Here is a 24757-nt window from a genome sequence, read left to right on the forward strand (position 1 = left end):
CAAATACATAGAGGGTAAAAAGAGGGTCCCGGGTAATGTGGGGCCCCTGCAGGACACGATGGGCAACTTAGTCGTCACACCAGATGACAAAGCTAACATATTTAACGATTTCTTTGCCTCTGTCTTCCTAAGTAGGGACCAGTTCAGCCACCTCCCTGCTGGGCCCCCCTCGGGCCCCGGGAGAGACACGCCTGGGCCAGGGGTTAGCGAGGAGTTAGTTAGGGTACTTCTGGAGAGGCTGGACATGTTCAAGTCTGCTGGTCCGGATGATCTTCACCCTAGGGTTCTACAGGAACTGGCCGAGGTCATTGCGGGACCCCTGGCGCGGCTCTATGAGCACTCGTGGTGCTCTGGTGAGGTGCCGGAGGACTGGAAGAGGGCCAATGTGGTCCCTATCTTCAAAAAGGGAAAAAAAGAGGACCCGGGAAATTACAGGCCAGTTAGTCTTACCTCAATCCCGGGTAAGCTCTTTGAAAAAATTATCCTGGCACACATCCAGGAGGGCCTTGCGGGGGAATGCATGCTCAGGGGCAACCAACATGGGTTCATCAGTGGCAGGTCTTGTCAGACCAACCTGGTGGCCTTTTACGATCAGGTCACCAAATCATTAGACGCAGGGGTTGCTGTGGATGTAGTCTTTCTGGACTTCCGGAAGGCTTTCGACACTGTCTCTCACCCTGTCCTCATCAAAAAGCTGGGAGACTGTGGTGTTGATGCCCACACAGTCAAATGGGTCGCTAACTGGTTGGAGGGCCGCACCCAGAGGGTGGTAGTGGATGGGTTCTTCTCGACCTGGAAGGACGTGGGCAGTGGGGTTCCGCAGGGCTCAGTCCTCGGGCCCGCACTGATCAACATCTTCATCAGTGACTTGGATGAGGGGGTAGAAAGCACCCTGTTCAAGTTTGCTGATGACACTAAGATGTGGGGGGATGTGGGTGCACTAGAAGGGTGCAATAGGCTACAAGCTGACCTTGACAGGTTGCAACGGTGGGCGGATGAGAATAGGATGGGGTTTAACACTGATAAGTGCAAGGTGTTGCACATGGGGAGGAAGAACCGGCACCACACTTACAGGTTGGGGAACTCCCCTCTTGCCAGCACGGAGACGGAAAAGGATCTTGGAGTCGTCATTGACTCCACGATGAACATGGGCCAGCAGTGTGGGGAGGCAGTCAAAAAGGCCAACCGTACCCTGTCATGCATCCACAGATGCATCTCGAGCAGGTCCAGGGAGGTGATCCTCCCCCTCTATGCGGCACTGGTCAGGCCGCAGCTGGAGTACTGCGTCCAGTTTTGGGCGCCACACTTCAAGAGGGACGTGGACGATATGGAAAGAGTCCAGAGGAGGGCCACTTGTATGATCAGGGGTCAGCAGGGCAGGCCTTATGAGGAGAGGCTACGGGACCTGAACCTGTTTAACCTCCACAAGAGAAGGTTAAGGGGGAACCTTGTGGCCTGCTACAAACTGGTCAGGGGGGATCAGCAGGTATTGGGGGAGTCCCTGTTCCCCCATGTGCTGCCAGGAGTGACCAGGAATAACGGTCACAAGCTGGCGAAGGGTAGGTTTAGATTAGACATTAGGAGGCGTTACTTCACAGTCAGGGCGGCTAGGGCCTGGAACCGGCTTCCAGGGGAAGTAGTGCAGGATCCTAGCCTGGGGATTTTTAAAAGGAAGTTAGATGAGCACCTTGCTGGGGTCATCTGACCCCGGTGCTCTTTCCTGCCAAGGCAGGGGGTCGGACTAGATGATCTACCTAGGTCCCTTCCGACTCTAGCTACTATGAAACTATGAAACTATCTTGGCTTAAGTGATTTAGGACCTGAGACTGACTTATCAAAAATGACTTCAGATGGGGTTTAAGGTACATAGGTGCCTAAAAATGCAAATAGGCACTTTATGAGACTTGTAATAGCTCTTTATTCAGTTAAGCCTCTCACTCCCTCTGAAATAAAAGAAACTGGATTTCTTCTTCATTTTCCAGGTCTTCACACTGTCCTCACTCATAGAGAACTTTTGGAAAATACAGCTGGCTACCATATCTGTCATTGAGGATACTTGGGTTAAGGTGTATTTTTGCTACCTCCACCTTAGGTACCTGACACTGAAAATTTTGTCCGATGCGCTAAAAGTCACAAAAAAAAGTCAATGGGTGCTCCAATAATTAAATTGACCCCTCTTGTTACTATACAATGTGTTATAAGTTATTATTAAAAAATGTGTCAATGCCAAAAGGGCATGGTAAATCAGGACTGAAGAGCAGCACCATACTGGTGAAAGGAAGCAGGAGCCTGTAGGTTACCAGGAAAGCTATAGGGAGAGAGACCCCATGGCTGTAGAAGCATGATATTCTGGGTCGTAATCAAGGGGCACCATCAAAGCTGTGTGGAGTGGGGAGTGTGGTGTTGGGATAGTAACGAATAAGGATTGACCCTAGCAGGACTGTGAGCATGAATGAAGACTGTGAGCAGCAAAAACTATACTCATAACTATGGGATATTGGAAGATTGGGATCAGGCGTGCCCAGGCCTCGCAAAGCTGGAGGCTCCAAGCTCGTACTGACCGGCATTGTCAGGACTGGGAATGGTGGAGGGAGGAAGCCCAGCAGTGGAATGGATGGGAGGGGTGGCTGCAGGTCAGGACTTAGATGCATCAGCAGAGCTATATGTTTGATACCAGAGCTGGAATAGTGGCAGCAGGGAGGGCTGCAGTTCAGTGAGGTACATTAGCAATGTTTTACATGTGAGTAGGGAAGTGTTGGCTCTGGATTTAGGACCCTTGTTCCTTAGGGGGACCCACCTTCAGACTGACCATGATCTTTCCATTTGATAATAGGCAAATTTATTTATACATGGTGAGAACAGAAAAAAAGGTATAGAAACAATGAAGCAATTCTATATATCTACCAAATTCTAGGGCTGTCATCAGAGTCAAAGTGTATCTGGCCAGGACTCAGGATTCACTCTGAGGGTCTCTTAGGTATCAGATGGCAGCAGCCTGGAGGTGGGACACTCAGGTCCACATCCCCTCCAGTGTGGTGGATGAGATGTGCTGATGTGCCCTTTGTCCATGGTGGCCTCATGGACCCTCCCAGGGTTGGGGATGGGGACTCCTCTTGGGAAGGAGGAGGACCTGGGCAGAACAGGAGGTGGGATGGAGGGGAGGAGAAGGAGGACCCAGGTGGAGAACGAGGAGGGGCCCTTTATTATTTGCAAGTCTCTGCTTTTGTATTCTCCTTCCCTGCTGATGACTCTTCATCCATGGCTATCGCTGGTTCGCCTCTCTGTGTGGTTGTCACACATCCACATACTTCATCACATGCGCACATTCTAATTTGGTCTTTCTGGGCCTTCTCCTAATTTGCTCTCTTCCACCAAAACCGGGACTCAGGCATCCCTGCTCTGGGGCCTTGTTAGCTGGTGCCATCCTTATCTTGTGTTATGGAACAGCATAGTACATGCTCCCCTCTTTCCCAGTCTGTGTGTATATCCATTGGCCTTGTTGTGTTAGACAGCCTGTCTGCTTCCAGGTCTGTGTGAAACAGTGCATATGAGACTGAAACTTTTTAGAAATCATTTAACCCCTTCTGCCCATCCTGAACCACTCTGATACACATACATATGCATATACCTATAAGCCAATTCCCAAAAAGTAAAGCTTTAAATACCATTTCTAACACAATCTGAAGGTGCTACCAGACTAAGGTGAATCAGCGGAGTTGTGTGCTCATGTGTGCATGCACACATGCATGTGCATGCACATAGATAGATGAGCAAGATGTGGGGGAAAGGGCTGTGGTTTAGGATAGGGTAGATTTGTACATCACAGACAAGCAAAGGCTGCTTGACATGATCAACGCACTTTAGACTATATCTGTCCCTGAGGCGTAGGAACCCGGCAATACCTTTCAATCAGGACATCTGAGCTTGGCTGCCTGTGCCAGCCTCCTAGGACCTAGGCTATGTTTCCATGTCAGCCTCATTGTAGTCTTTGCACACCTTCCCACAGTTGGAATTTATGAATGAAGGGATCCTCTTTCTCTGGGGCCTGGGATAACCACTTGACCCTTCTCACTTTACACAAGAGTGGCTATTTGACATAGGAGCAGGCTGTTTTTCTCCTTCATACAGCTTTAATAAATGTCTCTGGCTTTCTTTTCTAATCAGTCTCAGTGGGGCTGTGTTTCCTTGCTCAGAATCCACTCTAACAGCCCTCTGTGAGGCTCATTAACATAAAATGTAACTTTGTGTCTGTTGCCACCCTTAAATTCCTTAAGAGGTTTATTGGGTATCCCTGCAGACTATGAGTTTAATTCACTCAGGACAAGATTCCTAGGAGTGCTCATTAAAATACCAAATGATATAAGGCCTGTGTGGCCTCCTGCAATTCTCTGAAGCATAACAGGTATTTTTTGCATAATTGGAGAGATTTCTTTGTAGTACCTGTGTTGTTAGGGAGATGCTTTTAGCAAGGACATGATTAAATTGTCTTTCTTACCCACACTCCCTTTTTTTTCTTTGGCTTTGTTTTGAATGTTGGCATATTTTTATCTTAAGTAAGCAGTGAAATTACATTGTATCAGATGATACTGAGCAGGATTCTTTTTTTTTTCCTGGTCAGCATCTCTCCCCCCAAGTCTTGTATCAGACATGTCAGATCAACTACACCCTTAAGGTCCAGCATATTATGGACCTTTGCCACTTCTTTAATGAGTCACTAGGGACTCTAGCTTCTAGCGAAGTCTGTCCTCTTACCACTGCTGTCCATAGCAGATTAACAGAGTCATGTGTTAAATTCCTCATCAGCTCTAATGCTCATGATCTTTGTTTGTAACATTAGCTGCTCACAGAATCAGGAAAATATTCTTTATAGTTATCAAAAATCACAATTTTTATTTATTAAATTAAGTTCCCTGGCCTGTGAAATGTATCCAATCAGCACCCCTTTCCACTGCACCCCACTTTTCAGAAGAATTAGGGACATTAGGCAGACAGACAATTAGGTAGATGAACTGATTGGCAGTAAAATAGAATTATACAGAATGACATTAAAATGGGCAAACAGGTGGATAATCAGATGGTAGTAGATAGTAGCAGATACAGAGAATAGCAGAACTCAATGCTCATGCATGCATGCATGTGCACACATGCCACTACCAGATAATATGCTGCAGAGCTAACCCAAGGAGATTCTTTTTAGGCATCAGGGGGTGTGTCTCCATGTGCTTTTTATATGTGCCTAAACTTAATGTGCATTTGCCTAATGTATATTTAGGCAATCTAGGCACTTGTCTACACATGGATGTACTAAGGCACATTAACATGGTGTGTGGACCGATGTGGGACTAGAGTTAGTCCCAAGTCGGTCAACATACACAGCATTAATACCCTGTAGTGCAGGTACATGTATGTTAAGGTGCTTTAGCTGTTTGTGCCTAAATGTGATACCTGCTTTTGTAGATATCAAATTTAGGCATGAATAACCTAAAATTGCCATGTTTAAGGTACATTAAGGGCATGCACATGTAGACCTGAGCCCTTAATGCACCTTAAAAATGGCTAATGTACCCTAAATTGGCAAGTGTAGATGTGCCCAGAATGTAGTTCATACTCCATGTCTGTTTACCTTTAACTAACCTTCTGTGCCTCCTATTGGGATAAGAGGTTAGTGTGTGTGTGTTTTGGGTTATATGTATTAAACTGTGCTATGGTTTTTCTTGGGATGCCCTTCTAGTAATTACTATCAATGGACAAAGTCTTTGAAATTTTGGATTTTGGGACACCCAGAGGCTATCAAGGATATTCAAATCTGATGTTTTTGTCTTGGTTCCTGAAACCTAAGAGCTTCACTCAGGCCCCTTTGTTGCTTTGAACTAGACTGAGGCATCAAGTGACTCATCCTGCAGAGAGAAATGATATATGACCAGTATTCAGTTACTACTGGGATGTGTCCCAACTCTAGTACTTGGTAGTGGTTCATTTAGAATTGGTAGCACAAGTAACTTCCCAGAAAGCACTATTTTGGGCCTTGTTACATCTTACGTTGTAAGCTGAACAAACATTATTTGGCTTAGCATTGTTCAGTTTAGTGGAGCAGTCACACCTTGAGGTGCAAAACCACCTCTGACCAAGTTGCTGCTTCTGCCAAGCAGAGCGAGCACTGCTGCCATGGGTGACTGGTGCCTCTTGAGTCTGGGAGGGCATCCACAGAAGCCAGCAGCAGCAGAAGGGGCAGAGCTGACGAGCATCTGCAGACGCTGCTGCTGGCATCGGCAGCAGGGATGGCCCTGTTGGGGGGGCACGTCAAGCACTCACAGGCATCGCCAATCACCTATGGCTGCAGCCCTGGATCACCCAGAAGCTGTGGTGCCTCCTGCTGTGACCAGACTGTCTCACTGATTGTGCTCCAAGGGACCTGATCCTTTTTTTTTCTGGAGCCTGCCTCCCCCACCCTTTTCAAACATACTGCCCTGCCCAGGCTGCCAGCCAACTGGGCAGGAAGATCCAAAAAGGATCAGGGCCTTTGGAACTCAAGCAGTGCCCAGGTGGCCAGCAGCAGCACAAAGGAGTGAGCTCCAGGACCAAAAAAAAAAAAGAATTGAGCCCCCAAGACCTGGACACATGTCCAGTGGGGCCAGGCACCTGAAGCAAGGCAGACCTCAGTGGCTGCAGTGTAGCATCCGAATGCTGATTCCTGCTGCCCCACACTCTGCTGGGCTGTTCAGGGTCTGGCCACCAGCTCTCTCACCTGACTTGCCAAGCACTGGCCACAGTTTGCAGGCACTTGGAGCCCCTGAATCCCCCATAGCAGCGAGGCAGCTCCAGGCAGAGACAGTGTCACAGCCTAGGAGTTTGCTCACTCGTCTCAGGCCCAGCAGTCCAGGAACATGCCTGGAAGGAGGGTTCATGGACAGGACTTCCAGCCCCTGCTGGGCTTGGGAGTTAGCTGTGAGTGGCATAGCCTTCCCATCTACTCTGTGTAGCCCCAAATGGGCAGTGCTGAGCCTTACACACTGTGCCTGGATCTTCCCAGCTGCTATGGGGGGATTCAAGGGCATCAGGTGCCTGCCAACTGTGGCTGGTACTGGGTAGTCACATGGAGGGACCTGATAGTCAGACCCTGAACAGCCTGGAAGAGTATGGGGTCAGCAGGAACTGGCCTCAGGCTGCCAAGCTCCACCCTGCATCATCAGTCTGGCCCTGCCAGGGCATGTGGTTGTGTGTCAGGCTCTGCCACTTAGGGAGGAACCACCCTCTAAACCTACTCACCTGCCAACACTTTACTACCTCTGGGATGTTGCTCGGTGGTTCTTACTGACTCAGGAATGCCCTCTTTGCTACATTTTCTGTGGGGCTCCTCCTTCCCTACACTCTACCCCTTTTCTCCGGGGTGTGATTGTAGATCCAGACCATGTCTTGATGTTGTTACAGGTTGTTTGACATGATGGATGGATGAAGCACAGGTGTCACAGGAATCTCCATTTCGTGAAAAAAATGCTAACACAAAACAACTTAACTCAACATAGCTCAGTCTGAGCAGTGGCCAGCGCACTGTTGCCACTGTGCTGAGAGGGTCAATCTCAAGCACTGGGGATTAAGGGCCTGCTTCCCAAAACTTCATCCCCCTTGGGTTACTTTGCCCTTTTCCCCAAGGTCCTTTCTGGACAACCAGTTGGGTCAGGTGCCCCAGGATACCAGCATGTTTCCTACCAGGCTTGCTCTTGGCCAAACATGACAGTTGTTCTGTCGGCACATTTCGGGCCTGCAGCCACACTGTGGAGGGATGTGAGCATCATGGGCCATTCCTCCAGGGCTCACACTTGCCTGGTGTCCTCAGGACTTGTTGGGCCACCCACTCCCATCCTGGTCTAACCTTCAATGCTTTGGACAATCCTTCTGCTGTGACAGCAGGGGAACTCGTTGGCTTGCCGGACTACCAGTAAGTGGTGTCTAGAGGCTCAGTGTTACCTCTGGGCTATGACCTTCTGCAGGATGGCTCATTCCTGGCATGTGGACTCTTGTTCTTGATACGTGGATGCAAGGCTGGATTAACCACCAATCAGGGACAGGCCTTCCAGTTGTGGAGCATCAGTTGTTCCAGTCACAGCCTAGCCACCTGGGCTGCCATGTCACAGTTTGGGTCCTGGGGGCACAGGCATAGGGCAGAGGATGTGTTGCAGTAGATTGCAGGGCTAGGTGCAGGTTCAACTGTAGGTCAGTGGGAGGGGTGAGTACAAGTTTGCTGCTCCCCTCAGGCACCATGGCCCAAGTCCAGACTGGGCATTTGGAGCAGCAAGTTGATCCAGGAGGCACCACAGCCACTGGACACTCCAGGGCTATGGAGCTGACTCTGCCCAGCAGGATTAGAGGGGCAGAGTCACTGTGCTTGGCTCCACTGTGTACCAGCATTCCTACTCTGACTCTTACTTGCTTATATCTATTAACTAAGTGACCTTTCCTGTCTCTCACACACACACACGCATGCATGCGCGCACACACACACACACACAAATGGACACAAACACATGGAAGTAGCCTTATATAGCCATAGAAAATGAAAAGATATGAGCACAGTTAGATGTGTATGCCTGCAGCACACAAGCCCAGGTACTGCACGCACACACACATGAACACATGGAAACTTACAAATAAGCAGCTAGGCAAAGTAGGAACACATTCACATGTACATATGCACTCAATGAAAGGCAAAACAAAATAAAATAAACCCCCAAGTACACAGAGACAAACATGTATGGACATGCAAAAAGATACAGGTAAGCACTGGTAGACGCAAGCACATCCAAAGTCATACATGTAGTATGCATTATAGAAAAAAAAATACAGATTCAAACATTAAACCAGCATGTGCACACACAGGCTTATGCTCATGTATACACACATGCATAGATGCAAAGGCACACATACAGACACATATGAGTACACACAGGGCCAGGGAGCTATACATCAGGAATAAAGGGAGCTGGCAGGACACGGGGTGCTGTGGGGGCAGAGTAGGGGGCAACTGCAGCTGGACCCGGATCCTGGTGAGCAAAAGCAGCAGGGGGAGCTCTGATTTTCCATGATAAAAATACCAAAATAAATTGCTAACATTTATATGTATTTACAGTTTATTTTATTGTAGTGATTGAAGCACTGATAAGCTTCCAATTAACTAAAAATGAAAATATATCAATAAAACATTGTGTTCAACTGATACCTATATATATAGCAGTGTTTCATTTTAATTGTGAGAGACCCTGCACCTCAGCAAGGCTCTGGGTTCTGACTGTGCGTGAAGTGCAGCTAGGACCCAGAGCCCTGTCAGGTGCGGGACCCAGAGCCATGTCAGCTGTGGGGTCTCAGTCCTGGCTCTGCATGGCCTCCATAGATGGGACCTCCCTCAGGAAAGGGAGATCACAGCTATGGGTGCCTGCTTCTTGCTTTTTCAGGGGAAGTCCAGGATCAGGCATCCCCTATATTGGCAATAAGAAGTGATTTGACTTAATGCATGATCCCACAATCGCACCTCCTGCCATGCATGTTAGGTGCAGCTAAGACCAAAAGCTCTGCATGGGCCCAGGGATTCCCCACACCGCTGCGCCTTTAGGATCATGGTGGCCACAATCCCTAGGCCTCAGGGTTTTCATGCTGGGCATAGTGGACTTCTGTGGCTGGGAGCCCTGCTATAGGTACAAATTAAAGCTCGACTGCAACCATCTATAAAGTTAACACACATTTTCAAGGTCTAACTTTATAGCTGTTTGAAGCTTTTTATCATGTAGCTTTGCATATGTAGCTGGACTTGAGGTAATTGTGCAATTAACCAGTTAATTGTGTGATACCTGTAATGTGTAGAGGAGGCCAGTAAGTCTTAGATTCACTCTGAATTTTTCTTGGCATGTATTTTTTTTCTTCTGTTGGTGAAATAGCCTGCAACAGAGCCTCTGTGAAATCAACCATTCACAACTTCCATATATCTATTTCTCTGCTCTGACAAGTCTTCCTGGCACAGAGTCAGTGGTCTGTTGGTTCAAAATGCTATGATTCCAGAGCCAGCCTTAGGGAAAATGACACCCTGGGAGAACTTGTATTTTGGTGTGATCTCCCCTCCCTCTGCAAGCATGAGTCAGTGGCACTGCTGTGGGCAGAGGCACTGGCAGGTGAACAGGGGGATGGGGTGCAGTCCAGCAGGGAAGGGGAGCAGCACAGTGTACTGTACAGGCAGGTGGACAGGTACTGCTGCTGCTGCGAGAAAGCAAGGCAAGCAGAGTGAAGCAGGTGCCAACAAGGCTGTGGATGCCTTGCCTGGCTCCTCCTTAGAAGTGGCTGAAGGAAACAGGTGGGCTGGGTACTTCTCCTCCTGCCTGGGGCAAGGTGGGGGGAGAGTAGGGCTGTGTGAGACTTGGAACAGAGCTTTGGATCTGGAGAAGCTTTGGACACTTTGGGGTCCAAAGCAGTACATCTGGGTCGAAGTGCTGGCCTCGTTCGGCTTCCTGAAGTGGTTCAGAGCTCCCAAAGAGCTTTTGGAGCTGCCTCAGAGATCTGGCCATAGGGTACAATGGGGGAACAATAAAATATCTATAACTTTGTTGGCTTTTGTTCAATTTGGATGAAATTTTCAGAGATGGTAGACTCTGCAGAGTACATAAAGTCTGCCAGGTTTTGAGAAGATCAGTGCAGGAGCTTGGGGGAAACTGTACTCCAAATTCTTGAAAGCAAAACTCATGTCATGTCGAGACATTACAACATAGCCATATGAAAACTGCAGGGATGGTGGCTCTTGCTGATGCCACAAATCCTTTCAAGTTTCAAGAAGGTCAGTGCAGGGGTTTGTGGGAAACTGCCCCTCAAGCTGTGGACAAGCAAAACTAGTGCCACAGGTGCTGTGGGACTGACTGTGTCTATCTTGGGGCAGGAGGGGAGATACTGCTGCAGGCCTGGCTGCTAAGCTGCTGTGTTACTAGTTACCAATCAATCAATCATGATTCACTCAGGGACCAGGAACTCAGGGACCAGCTCAATACACAGGACCTAGCTACTACATAATGACTTAATGTGCATCAATTAGCACCTACAAAACCAGGCTAAGGAGAGGAAAGAATCAGTACAGACAATCAACTACCCCAAAACAGACACAGTCCTGGCAGGAGTTTTGCCTGTCAGCAGCTAGGTGTGCTGGGCCCCAGAACCTTCCTGCACTGATCTCCTCGACAGCTGGCAGGCTTCATGGCCACAGCAGGGGCCACCATCCCTGCAGCTGTCACCCCGCTGTGCCTTAACACCCAGTGTTACCCATGGCATGAGTTTTGCTTGTACGCAGCTTGAGGTACAGTTCCCCCCAAACCCCTGCACAGATGTCCTTGAAACTTGGCAGGTTTTGCGGCAACAGTAAGAGCTACCAGCCCTGCAGTTTTGACCCCCCCTATGTTGTAACACACAGCCATGACATTAGTTTGGCTTTCAAGAATTTGGGGTACAGTTCCCCCCAAATCCCTGCACCGATATTCTTGAAACCTGGCAGGTTTCATGCTCTCAGCAGAGGCTACCATCTCGGTAATGTTCATCCAAATCAGACAAAAAACAACAACGTTATAGATATTTCATTTATTCCACATTATACCCTATGACCGGATCTCCGAGGCGGCTCCAAAGCTTTGGAGCCACGTTGACTGGATTGAGGCACAAACCCAGTCTGGAGCTCCAGGTCGGATCACAGTCATCCAAAGAGGCTGGATCTGAAGCCAGATTGGATCGCTGCTGATTCGCACAGGCCTAGGGGAGAGTGTTGCTGTGAACAGGACTGCTCAGATGTATGTGTGCATGTGCATGTGTGGCACGCCCTGACCACGGCACTTTGGCCAGTCACTCACATCACCCGCCCTTAAGGCCGGCACTGCTTGATTCACTAATACAGAAGCATTCAATACTGAAAGACCTTCATGCCTCTGCCTGAGCTTTGTGTAGTGTCTCCACTTAGGCAAGAAGTTTCTCTTGCAGAACAAAAGCTGAAAATCATCCTAAAGATTGCTTTGGGAGAAATACCATATGAAGTTAACAGAAAATGAAATTCATAAGGTACTAGGCCAAAAAACCAAACAAAAATTATGAACAAAAGAGATTCTTTATAAGATAGACATTTTTTCATCATTGTTTCTGCCTTAAAATTTCTGGTGTTTAACTCACCATTACTTGTACCTTGAGGTTGGAGATCTCCATCTTTTTTTTTCCTTTGAGGTTAGTTGTTTTGTTTTTCTTGTTGCTGTTCCAGTTAGAGTGGTACCATGGGGCAAATCAGCATCATTTTAACAGAATTGGTTCTTCTACCAAGCAAATAAATACTCAGACCACTTTCCTTTCCAAGACATTTGACGTGCCCATCACCAAAAGTGACAACTAATGAAATAGAAGAGATGTGAACAATTCTGGCAGCAAATGTAAAAGAAGGAACAATGAACAGGAGAATGAAGCAAGGATTATGATGATCTCCTTGTTTACAGTTCTGAGGCAAATGAAGAAGTCTGGGATAGAAAAAAAAATCTTTGTGGCTGTGAGAATCAGAGGCAAGGAGGAAAATCTGAATTTCAAGGTTCAAGTATACTTGTCTTACAGGTAGGTATAGCATAATTGGTTTTTAAAGTAACCATAGTTAACCTGATACAGTGAAGGAATAAGTATCCATTTTAAGTTCTCTTTCACCTCTTCTCTTAGGCACATTCCAAGCTCATGAAAAACAAGTTTATGGAAAGGTCATGTGCTGCTAGAGGTTATAATCTAGATGTGCTCCTTAAATTAGAAGACTGAAGAAAACAGGATTTGTGATTTGGTTTTTCAGTTACAGAGTAGCTAGTTAGAAACAAGGAGACTGCAGAAATTTGCTTACTGCTCCACTATAAAGGTTGTTTAGTTATTGTTCATGCATGACTGTCTGTTGAACCTGATGGACATAACCTGGTGTCAGAAGTAATGCATGAGAAAGAATGTGAAATAATTTGAGATTCAAATAGAAGAAGAAGTTGGAACCTGAGAGCAAGTGGAACCACACAGCCACACGGAGGCACAAAGGCCTATATAAGTATTCTGCCTGCATTACCAGAGTTTGTCTTTTTTCTTAATCAGCTGTGGAATTGTTGCCACTTTCACCTGCCCCCTGGTATTTGTCAGTATAGCAAAAAAAAGGGCATTTAGATAATGATTCAAGCAGTAACTAACAACTCTAGGGGCAGGAGAGGAAAGTGAAGAAAAAATTCATATTTAAGTCTTATACATATCTGTAGTTGTTAAGAACATCCAGGGCTTCTTCCCACAATGTGCAAGAAGGCTGAGGATTTAAGTGGTATAGTGTGTAAATTTGCGGAGTACTGCATACCAAAACAGGAATGAGACCCTTGAAAAACACCATTTTGTGTGCAAAAAACAACAGGAGTAAGTTTAGACCAGGATATTACAGAACTAAGGAGACTGAGTAAGAACTGTGCTTTTGGAAACTTGAGATACGCTCTGATTAGATTATTTGTGTCACTGCAGACAGTGAATTACAATAAAGGCTACTTTGTGGGGGAGACATAACCCTAGATAAGACTACAAATGTGCAGGACAGCACAAATTGTGAAGGCACAGGGTGCAGAGCTGATTACACCCAAAAGGGTTTTTCATGTAGTTAGTGTGAAAGAATGTGGCCAGAAAAATCCATCTCAAAAGGTAAACTTTTCCATTGGCAAAGACACTGCTAAGGGAGAGAGAGCAAGTGAACAGGCAGGCAGTAGTTGATGTGGAAAGCAATGCTACCTAAAATGTTCTGTTGCATTTGGAAAGCTCTTAATAAATAAGTTTATGTTTCCTGATGCTCCTCTTGGTCATCATGGCCCCAAACTGGACAGTCAACTTAGGAAAAAATCAAGTGTGCTAGACTATAAGAATCAACCATGTCCATATGCGAAGAAATGTGCCTACAAACATAAACGCAAATACGATCATCCAGAATGTAGAAAATAGATTCAGGGGTCTGTAGCTGCTTGGCTTTGTACCATGTGCAGAACCAAAGAACCCAATACTGCAAGTGAACGAAACCTAGGATAAAAGCAAGTGTTCCATGTAGCATTAAGGCTGGTGACACTTCTGACTGCAAACGCTGCTCAAAAGAGAGAACTGGATTCTTGTATGAGGACTCGAGTCTATCAGAACTTGGAGGAAAACCTTCCTATCCAAAACAAACTGGAAACAGATTTGATACTTCATAAGTCCTGAAAGACTCATACAAAGTTCTTTAAAAAAGGTTCAGAAAAGAGGGAGCAGGAAAGGGAGTGGTAAAGACTCACCTCAGAGTGACTTGTTAGTAAACTGTGTGGATGGGTGTTAATGGAATTTCTGTTAATAGTTAGCCGTCATCAGAAGTATGCTGTTAAGAGGGAAGTCGAACACAAGTGGATGGTTCCAATCATTTTTGTTAACCTAGCAGCTTCTCTACTTTCCTGTGCAAGTCAGCAGCGTTTTTTTATATGCATTTAAGTCATGCTATTAACTAGGTAGGTATTACAGGTGTTTGATTTCAGTGAGTTGAATTATCCTGCTTGAGCAGAACCCCGTTTTTTGGGCAGCGGAACACCTTACTGGTGCCCTCGAATGATGATCAGGCTGAATATGCTCCTACCGGTGGTAGTTGGGCTTGTAGGGGCATAAAGCTTGTAGGTTTTGGTGCTCTAGGAGCAACAGAACCAGGTTCATAAAGGTATTTAGGTGCCTAATTTTCTCTGAAATGTAAGGTCCTATAATATGATCTTTAGGTACTTTGGAAAACTGATTATTATGGAAGTGTTGAATGTTAACCTTTGGTGCCATGCTGCGGAAATATCCCACTCGTAAGGAAAAATAACCACACATCTTGACAGGAAACTCTGTCTTCCCCTCATCAGGAACACAACATTGAAAGCATGGGCTACTTTTATAAATACACAATGTGTTTCCACATAGACTCACATTTTCTTTGAACTCTTATTATAGGAGGCATGTATCCACATCTGAAATAAAGTAGCACAATTGTCCCAAATCCAAGTCACTCTGCTGGTTAGTATGTTGTCATGAATAAAGAACACAAAAGCAGGTAGTGAGGTGTGGGGACTTCTGAAATTAAACTTATGAAATTTCAGCTCAAAATTATATTCAATAAATTGAATATAGGTTGAAGAGTGCAGTAAATTTCACTGGTGTACAAATTCAATTGAATTATATTCTGAGTTTTCGTTTCTTAATTTCAATTGATCTATTTGCTTAACTTTCCTAGATAAAAATAATGTCCAAGTCTGATTGGAGAAATCAAACAACCATCATGGAATTCATCCTCTTGGGATTTGGGGATCTGTTTGAACTGCGCATTCCCCTCTTCCTGCTGTTTCTAGTGATCTACATTGCAACTGTAGCTGGGAACATCCTAATTCTGGCACTGGTTGTCGCTGATCAACACCTTCACAGCCCCATGTACTTCTTTCTAGGAAACTTATCGTGCTTGGAGATGTTCTACACATCTACAATCTTGCCCAAGATGTTAACTGGCCTCCTGACTGGGAGCGGAACCATTTCTGTTAGTGGCTGTATCACACAATTTTATTGCTTTGGTGCCCTAGGAGCAACAGAATGCTACCTCCTAGCAGCGATGTCTTATGACCGATATTTAGCAATATGCAATCCACTCCAGTATGCCAGTCTTATGAATGTCAGGGTCTGCATCCAACTGGTAGCTTGTTCCTGGACATGTGGATTTCTGAGCAGCACCATAGCATTCATATTAATATCTCAACTACAGTTCTGCAGCTCCAATGAAATTGACCATTTCTTTTGTGATTTTGCACCCATCATAAAAATTGCTTGCACTGACACCAAGCTCCTAGAGCTAATCATGTACCCGCTATGTTCTCTTGTGTCCCTCTTCACATTTCTATCAACCCTTACATCCTATGTTTGCATCATCACCACCATCCTAAGAATCCCTTCTACTGCTGGAAGGCAAAAGGCCTTCTCAACCTGCTCCTCACACCTTGCTGTCATCACAATGTTTTATGGATCGTTACTAATTGTATACATGGTTCCAACCATACACCTTTCAAAGGGATTACATGAGATGTTCTCACTCTTCTATACTATTTTGACTCCCATGGTCAACCCCCTCATATATAGCCTCAGAAACAAAGAGGTAAAGGAAGCTCTGAGAAGAGCTCTCTATAAAAAGTGTGGCTTTTGTGAGTTGTTAGGTAGTAAAATCTAATGAGATGGAGATCAGTCTCTGAGGCCGACCCACATCTGGCATATTTACATGATTTGCATTGCTGGCTGTTCACATAATTTTGAAGGGGAATAAACTTATAGAGCTTTTTGTTATGCTAAGCCATGCAAGTTAAGCTAAGGCTCTGAAAGGGAGTTTGGAAATAACTGGCCTCACTGGCCTCATAGTGACTTGAGAAGAGATGTAGAAAGATGAGAACACATTTATGAGTAGGAAGACTCTTGTGGAAAGTGTAACCTGTCAGCTCTGTGTTCCTGGGGAGCCCTGGTGCAACACCCAGCCTGTCTGACCCACAAAGGACTCTCGACTCTCCCCCTTCCCACCCCCACCTCTGCCTGAACCAGCAATGATCAGGAGAAGGTCTTCCAAAGGCAATGAAGATGCAGTGAGAGACGCACCTAAATCCCACGGGACAAGGGTGACAGGATGAAGGCAACTCTCCTAGTCCCATTTGCCTGAGTTGGGAAAGGGACGTGCTTCCATTAGCATTCAGAATGGAGAACAGAAATTCCAAGGCAGGGATCTCACTGAACTCTGGGACCAGAGACGCAGGAGAGCACTACACGATGGGGGATCCCTGCTCCAACTGCTAATCAAGCCATGTCTGCACACACCCAGTTTAGCATTTATCAGACCAATTCTAGTGTTGACTCCTTTATTGGTACCCAAAACACTGAATCTTCCTGTCTGCATTGTGATATCCCTCAGGGTAACACTGCCCATAGCCAAGCATTATCAGCTCCCATTGTCCAGCTTAAAAAAACAACTTTGGTACACTCCCTTGATCCATTGTTTACCCATTAACAAACCAAGTGTTCTCTCTTGAAACATTGTTGTTTTCCTGCTAAACCCATTACCCAAGCTTAATTTTATTTTCTGGTATTTGAATCCAAAAGCTGCACCAGTTCCACTGGGACTTCACCTTCTCTTTTCCTTCCCTGGAATACCTTCACTGATTTTTCTGGGGGCTCTGCCTGTCTCATACCCCCTGGACCAAAATCTTAACAGCTTCTCTGCGAGTTCCCCAAACACCTGAGAACCTCCAATAGTTCAAGCTCTGCTGAGTGGTGAGATCCCAGCTCTTTCTCTCTATCTCTCTCTGTTTAAGCCCACTTTCTAAACCTCAGCTTAAACCCCTCTCTCCCTCTCTTTCTTACTCCAGGCACAGCTTTCTAAACCTGACTTTTGTTGATCAAACTTGAGCTAGACTTCCTCAAATACCCAGATTAAACTGCATAATCTTGTATTTTTTTGTCTCTCCTTGTATGATGACTATTACTACTAGTATCATCATAAGTTTCCTATACCTGGCAATAAAATAACTTTTTATGGTCAAGCTGGTTGCCATGCTCTCTCTGAACCTCATTTACTCTTCCTTCTCCTCAGCCACCCCATTTGCTCTGCAGCAATGCTTCTTTTACCTAAGCCAAAGTTCCCTGTAAAGCCCCAAAATCCTGTGGAGTCTGTTCATCAAGGAAGTTACTACCAGGACAACTGTGACAATGGATTGGGGGGTTCTGAGTCCACGGTCCATGGGGGTGTCCACTTGGAAGTGCTATTTACCCCTGGCCACTCGGGTGTACTCTGTTAACCCGTGTGCATGTGGCTGACTGCATTTTATTGTTGCCCTGCTGAACTAAGCTCTGTGCTGAGTTCATGGCCCATAAGGGTGTCAGCTTAGAAGTGCTGATTGACTGCCAGCTCAGACATGCTCTATTAATCTGTGTGTATGTGTATGTGTTATACTGATTCAGTAGCTGGAGGAACCAAGCCCTGTTGAAAATAAGCCCTGTGAGGTAGCTCCACTGGGAGTCTGGGGACTTGCAGAAGAAAGATATAGAGGTCTGTATAGAAACACAAGTGACACAAGTAATACATGGATAGGATTACAGAGACCCAGAAATGTAACTCTGATAAATTAGCTCACCCCAAAGGGATGGGTAAATCTGGTAGAACAAGGGAGTAGTAGGATCAAAATATAATTAATGAGGACAGATGTTGTTATAAGAGACCAAACAATTGGGCCAAGTATGAACTCAGAAAGGAGACAAATAGAAATATATCACTTGAACAACAAATAAAAATTAGCATGACAATTTGGGTATTTGGGTTACAAGCAGAGTTGCCACAAAACTTGTTTCTCTTTAGTGACCTAAGGGACTGTAATATATATAAGGTGTTGCCATCATTGTTTTGGGCAGTTCTACTGAGTTGGACTGATTCCAAAGGAACTGTCCAAGTTACAATACACCTCTCTGGGCTTTTTTGTCACCAAACACAAATTTCAGCTGTTCTTTCTACATTGCACCTCAATGATAGATGGCTCTCCCCCCCCACCCCCCATTGCATGACTCCCACCAGCCTTACCACTAAGAATAACAGCAATCAAGAGGCCACTTAAACACACCCCCTCAGAACTACAACAGGCATTAAAGCTGTAAAATTAGGCTGAGACATATGAAACTCTCTTTTCAAGTCTTGAATTCTCAACAAATACAACAAGGTCACTTGGTATGGGCTTTTCAAAGTAATTTCAGAGGGGCAAGCACAGATATTTCAGAATAACATTCTATGGCATTTGTACAATTAAATCCTGTGATGATGAGGATAATGATTTATTTTATTTAAATAAATCTTATCATTAAACATGGGTTGTCACAGATGTCAATGAAGTTTAGGGCTAGTATTTTCTGCTTCAGGTAGGATCCCAGTGTTCATATGAAATTATGTAGCTGCCATAATATTCCATTTCTGTTCATCATGAGAGATGGTTACTGTTAAAGAATCAGTTGCACAGTGCATAATCTGAATTTGATCACACTCCACCTGTCAAATCATGTTGTTGTTGCTGGCACAAGGTGCCCGAGGGAGGCAACAATTGGGTTCATTGCCCGGTGTGCGTCACGCCAAATAAACACACTGGGGGAGAAGCAGACAGAGTTTATTTGAGCTCAAGTAAAAGGCACAGGGAGACTGTATGGTCTCAAATCCTGCACACCTAACCCTGCAACAGCGAGATCTTTATACCCCGGTCAGTTTCACTGTCAGTGATTTTCAACCAGCTTGCCCCCCTCTTTCTTCCCTTTCCCTCCTCCTCTCTCTCTCTGAGCGGTGCCCTTGCATTCCACAGATAACAGTTTTAGCTCACCTGCTTTCCAGAAGGACAGGAGATTGCAGGCTCCAAAGAAAGGGTTACAAAGGTTGGGCAAGGGGGGGCTTTGGCTCGTCTGAGCCTGGAGCAGAAGGACTTCCTTGACACTCGTGTTCTTCCATCCCTCTGAGTTACCCAGGGTTATGCCCAGTGACACCAACATTGTCACGGGGACAATCAGCTGAAAGAGCTCCAAACCATACACAGGGAGCCCTAGGGTGGGGAATATACACAAAAAAGAAGAAAAATAATATAATAACATACTTACCTACAGTACGACCCACAGCGCAGCTGGAACAAGGGAAGGAACCCATGCAGGTTGTAAACTGCATCTTTATTCAGCTGCGGCCAGCTGGTAACATCATTGGCAGTTGTGGCAAAGTGAGTTTCTCTCAGGCCAGTTGTCATCAGCCTCCCACCTGCCTCCAGGGAGGCCGCCCACCTGTCTTATCCACTACGACTTAATGGAAGATTAGTAAGTTGTTAAATAAAGTGGGAGGCTACCCATTTCTTGCCCCAATGCCAGGGGCACTATCTGCGGCTCTGTTCCTCCCCTACATGGCAGCCCAAGCTTCGCAGATGGCATCCAGATGTTAAAAGTCACCTGCCCCACACTATGTTCCAGGACCCTCCTAATGGGACCCCGCTTTGATCCCTCCACTCTGGCAGTCTATGCCACCTTCATCTGGGCTGCCGGGCTCCTAGTAACTGGCTCCCCTCTCAGGTGTGGTCCCCACTCAGGACCTTCGGCCATACACAGGCCCTGGCCTCACCTCAAAGGCCAGGTGGGGTCCCAGGCCCACAGCTCTGCGTGCCCCTCGTGGTGGGCACCTGGCCTTTTTTACCTTCTTGGTCCTGGCCCCAGCATGGGCCAGTCAATGTTGCACTCTACCTCCAGCCTCACTATCCCCACACTCTATCTAGGTGCCCCTTCACGAGATGTGGGGAGCTGGGGTACCTCACACCACGACTGGTGCCCCAGGGTCTCACAGGGTCTCACAGGGGACTCTCACACTCCCCTGGGGCAGCAGGTTGTGGTGCTACCTTGTCTGTGATCTTCCTACTCAGAGTTCCACAAGTGCTCCCTTTGCTCAGGGCTCCATAATGCCCCCCTCTGCTCTGAGCTCTACAACCCTGCCCCCTCACTTGGGGCTCCACAATCACCCCCTTTTCTTGGGGCTCCACAACACTGCCCCTTCACTTGGGGCTACCAGATCTCCACCCCCTTCACTGGGGGTGTGTGTTGGAGGTGGTTTGCTCCCTGATGGGCTCAGGCGGCCTTGGCTGTACTTGATCCCAACCTTCCCTTTCGGGGTCTCAAACCCCAACGGCTCAGGCGGCCTTGGCCAGACCTGGCACCAGTCTCCCTCTCGGGGTCTCAAACCCCCATAGGGCTCAGGCAGCCTCAGTCTTACCTGACTCCAACTACCTCTGATGGTATGCTCAGTCTCCTTGGGGCTTGCACCCCTGCAACTACCTCCAATGGAATGCAACTCATCCAAAGGTGAGGGGTAGGGTTAAGGAGCCCCTACCCACCTTTCACCAGGGTGATAACTGGCCTGGCATTTCCTGGGGTCTCCCGCACCACTGAGAGCCCCACCAGGTCACCCACTCCTGACAGGGTGCAGTTTTAGGTCATGCCCAGGACCAGGAGCCTCCTATGCATCCCCTACAGCTCCTCCCTTACCTCCAGATGATACCAACAGCCCTGCAGCCAGGCAATGTTGTTGCCTGGCCTCCAGCAGCAAAACTGCCCTGTTTATATGGGCAGCCCCAGGTTCAAAATGGCTGCCCTCATCAGGCATCTGTTGACTGCTAGCTTCAGGCCCTTAAAGGGGGAGACACCTACAGTGCCCTGCCACAGCAATCACAGGCCAGCAGAACTTAAAAGGAGTACCAGCGAAGGTTGGAGGAGGAGAGAGAGTGAGTCGGCAATGCTGGTGCCAACTGGCATACACAGAAGGAGGGAGAGCCAGCAGGGGGCTCTCTCCACCGGCAAAGGCTGGCATGCCTGGGAAATGAGAGAGCAAAAGGAAGCTCTCTACACCAGTGAAGAGGGTGTAACTGCTCACAGAGGAAGCCCAGCTGGGAAGTAGAAGATGCAGCAGCAAGTGATAACATAAGCAGCAACCAATCAAACCCGAAGGGATCAGGGGATGTTGAAATCAGGATGCCTCTGAGGATGTTGGGGGAGAGTGATTCTGCAAGCTGTATTTGATAGCATGAGGAAAGTGATGGCCCAAGAGGAGAAACCATGGCCACCACTGGCCAGACGACGGGTCACCTCCCATGGATGGCCCAGATACCAGGAGTGGAATGCTAAGTAGCAAGTTCAGGTTTTCAAAGAATTTGTAGTGAGGGTGATGAGAAGTTACCTCCTTGTCCTAGCAGTAGGGATGAAGAAAGAAAATAGACTGACCCTTCCCTCAGTGGAAAATTCTGTTTTGTGTTTATTTTTTTCCTTTTATTTTTCCCCCTTTTGAATGGGTTGTGTGGTGGAATGAGACAATGCTTGGGGACTGAGTCCCCTAGCTGGGAAGTAGCCACCGGGCAGAGGATTAGGGCGCCAGATAGGGGCACTGGTAGGACAACTCATTTTTCTGTCCTTCCTTTTTGTTTTTTTCTCTCCAGTTGTTGGTTGAGCTCTGGTTTCAGGTCTAAGACAATCTAGGGCAGGAGGAGACCCACCTTAGACCAAATAATGAACAAATTAAGTCATCCCAAGAGGAAGTGCTGGGTGCTCAATAAGGCACAAGTAGAACGTTGGGTCAAGAGCACAACATCAGGGGAGAGGCTGATAAAATCTAGTGACCTGCTGAAGGTTGACGTGAGACTGGGGTGTAGGGGAGGTGGAGCCCCATGGACAGCTGCTTAGTGGACTATCCAATGTTAAGGAAACCTGGGTGATTTACCCCCCCAACTGAGATAATATTCAAAGCCGTGGCAGGAGAGTCTGGGGGTGACCACCTAGGTGACAAACATCTACTTCCTGGTTGTCAGGAACTCCTGGGACATTCGTTGTCAGCCATCCAGGCCAAGGCCACGTGTGACCGGTTGTTCAAGGCGAGGCAGTCACATATGTCAAATTATTTCTTTTAACAATAACTACCTCCATCAGCACAGTATTTTTATTCATAGACATTTGGGCTGGAAGGGACCCCAAAGCATCATCCAGTCCAGCTCTCTATCCCAGCGGCAGGAAGTCAGCAGGGGTCATAGGATCCCAGCAAGATACACATCCAAATGTGTCTTGAAGGTGTTCAAAGTGGGTGCTTGAACCACCTCCAGCAGCAGTCTATTCCAAACCTTGGGGGCTCAGACAGTAAAGAAATTCTTCCTTATGTCCAGCATGAATCGGTCTCAGTGGAATTTGTGACTGTTTGATCTTGTCATCTCTTGGGGCGCTCTGGTGAACAGATGCTCCCCCAGATCCTGGTGAACAAACTTGATAAACTTATAGGTGGCCACCAGATCACTCCTGAGCCTGTGCTTTTCTAGGCTGAAGAGTCCCATGGCTCTCAGTATATCACCATAAGATCTGTTTTCTTGACCTCTGATCATGTGTGTGGCTCTCCTCTGCACTCTCTCAAGCTTCTCCACATCTGTTTTGAATTATGGAGCCCAAAAGTGGACGCAGTACTCCAGCTGTGGCTTCACCAAGGCCGAGTACAATGGGAGAATGACGTCCTGGGATTTGCTTGAGAAGCATCTATGGATACAAGCCAGTGTTTTGCTCGCTTTGCTAGGTGCAGCATCACATTATACTTTCATAGTTTCCAGGGTCGGAAGGGACCTGAGCAGATCATCTAGTCCGACCCCCTGCCATGGCAGCAAAGAGTACTGGGGTCAAACGACCCCAGCAAGGTGTACATCAAACCTCCTCTTAAACACCCCCAGGGTAGGAGCCTGCACCACTTCTCTTGGAAGCTGGTTCCAGACCCTAGCCACCCTGACTGTGAAGTAGCGCCTCCTGATATCTAACCTAAACCTACCCTCTGCCAGCTTGTGACCATTATTCCTGGTCACTCCTGGTGGTACTTGGGGGAACAGTGACTCCCCCAATGCCTGCTGATCCCCCCTGACTAGTTTATAACAGGCCACAAGATCACCCCTCAGCCTTCTTTTTTGGAGGCTGAACAGGTTCAGGTCCCGTAGCCTCTCCTCATAGGGCCTGCCCTGCTGTCCCCTGATCATACAAGTGACCCTCCTCTGGACCCTCTCCATGCTGTCGACATTGCTCTTGAAGTGTGGCGCCCAGAACTGGATGCAGTATTCCAGCTACGGCCTGACCAGCGCTGCACAGAGGGGGAGGATCACCTCTTTGGACCTGCTTGAGATGCATCTGTGGATGCATGCCAAGGTGCGGTTGGCCTTCCTGACTGCCTCTCCACACTGCCGGCCCATGTTCATCTTGGAGTCAATGATGACCCCCAGATCCCTTTCCGCCTCCATGCTGACAAGAGGGGAGTTCCCTAACCTGTAGGTATGGTGCCGGTTGTTCCTCCCGAGGTGCATCACCTTGCACTTGTCTGTGTTGAAACCCATCCTATTCTTGTCCGCCCAACCTTGTAACCTGTCTAGATCTGATTGTAGCCTGTTGCATCCTTCCAGTGTGCCCACGGCCCCCCACATCTTAGTGTCATCAGCAAATTTGAACAGGGTGCTTTTTACCCCCTCATCCAAATCACTGATGAAGATGTTGAACAGTGGGGGCCCGAGGACCAAGCCCTGTGGAACCCCACTGCTCACATCCTTCCAGGCTGAGAAGGATCCATCCACTACCACCCTCTGGGTGCGGCCCACCAGCTAGTTGGTGACACATTTGACTGTGTGGGTGTCTACACCACAGCCCCCCAGCTTCTCAATGAGAACGGGGTGAGAGACAGTGTTGAAGGCCTTCCGAAAGTCCAGAAAGACTATGTCCACTGCTACCCCGGCATCTAATGATCTGGTGATCTGATCGTAAAAGGCCACCAGGTTGGTCTGACAGGACCTGCCACTGATGAACCCATGTTGGTTGCCCCTAAGCATGCAGTCCCCTGCTGGCCCCTCCTGGATGTGTGCCAGCATAATTTTCTCGAACAGCTTGCCTAGGATCGAGGTAAGACTAACTGGCCTATAGTTTCCCAGGTCCTCCTTCCTGCCTTTTTTGAAGATGGGGACCACGTTGGCCCTCTTCCAGTCCTCCGGTACCTCACCAGAGCACCATGAGTGCTCGTAAAGCCATGCCAGGGGACTTGCAATGACCTCGGCCAGTTCCTTTAGAACTCTAGAGTGGAGACTGTCCGGGCCGGCTGACTTGAATATGTCCAACCCCTCCAGAAGCTCCCTAACTA

General features: G+C 47.4%; 1 protein-coding gene across 1 annotated transcript; it reads left to right on the forward strand.

The window, feature by feature from the left end:
* The first annotated feature begins 15283 nt into the window (after positions 1-15283).
* Positions 15284-16252, forward strand: LOC149862759 (olfactory receptor 11L1-like). Its single transcript, XM_090054097.1, has one exon. It carries the CDS (start codon positions 15284-15286, stop codon positions 16250-16252), a length of 969 nt encoding a protein of 322 aa, XP_089910223.1.
* The last annotated feature ends 8505 nt before the right edge of the window (positions 16253-24757 follow it).

Source organism: Crocodylus siamensis, chromosome 6 (genome assembly GCF_052110815.1).
Source record: "Crocodylus siamensis isolate JL-2025a chromosome 6, ASM5211081v1, whole genome shotgun sequence".
NCBI classification, from domain to species: domain Eukaryota; kingdom Metazoa; phylum Chordata; order Crocodylia; family Crocodylidae; genus Crocodylus; species Crocodylus siamensis.